Source organism: Penaeus monodon, chromosome 22 (assembly GCF_015228065.2).
Source record: "Penaeus monodon isolate SGIC_2016 chromosome 22, NSTDA_Pmon_1, whole genome shotgun sequence".
NCBI classification, from domain to species: domain Eukaryota; kingdom Metazoa; phylum Arthropoda; class Malacostraca; order Decapoda; family Penaeidae; genus Penaeus; species Penaeus monodon.
Genome location: NC_051407.1, coordinates 30,441,306 through 30,442,054, shown reverse-complemented (window position 1 = coordinate 30,442,054; position 749 = coordinate 30,441,306). Strand labels below are relative to the sequence as shown.

The 749-nt window shown below is 36.3% G+C and overlaps 1 protein-coding gene across 1 annotated transcript in view; it reads right to left on the bottom strand.

The window, feature by feature from the left end:
• The window catches only part of LOC119587086 (cyclin-dependent kinase 14-like), a gene marked incomplete at its 5' end in the record, with an annotated part of 168,602 nt that overhangs the window by 100,355 nt on the left and 67,498 nt on the right, over window positions 1-749 (bottom strand). The window contains 1 exon segment of the mRNA XM_037935836.1: window positions 237-254. Coding sequence (XP_037791764.1) covers window positions 237-254 — 18 coding nt within the window.

The following is a 749-nucleotide window of genomic DNA, read 5'->3' as shown; positions in this document are numbered from 1 at the left end:
CAGAGGAATAAATCACCCGCCATCACCAATATCTCAGCCTTGCAGCACCTTGAAAAAAAAAAGACATAAAAAAGACAGCTGTTGCAAGAGGCAGAACAAAAGCTCGGTTCGGGAAAGCAACAGCGCGCTTGTATGCTCAGCCGCCGCATACAAAAAGCCCCCTTTGGACAGCCCGCAGACCACGCTAAGCCCAATAAAAGCAAAGACGTCGACTGGCTTACCAGCGCGAACCGTACCTCTCTTTCTGCGGATGCCTGTGAAAATGTCAACAATCATTACATAAACTAAATAAAATAAAGAGGAAAAATGGAAGAAAAGTGCTAGAGAGAACATCGGAAAATCTCTAACTACTATGAATATCATTTGCTCTGATGTTAACTTCAGCTGAACAGACTAAAATGACTAAACTACGCTAAGCAGTTGCAGAAATGGTTGCGTGTATTGGAACTAAAAAGAAGCTCTGATTTCATTGCATCACAACTATATATTGCTAGTTATTATCCAAACTAATGAGATTCTTTGCACGGTGATATTATGCAAAATACCAATTAACTAATTTTAGATGTTAAACCAGTAATCTATTTCGATTATTCTGGTAGTCATATATATAACAACAAGAAGTAAAACAATGCAATGTTAATAATGTAACAGAATTTCAAGTTAGAACTAATGAAACATACTATAACAAAATAAAACTACTAGAAAACAGAAATAAAACACACACATGAAAAAGGAACATATAATGAATC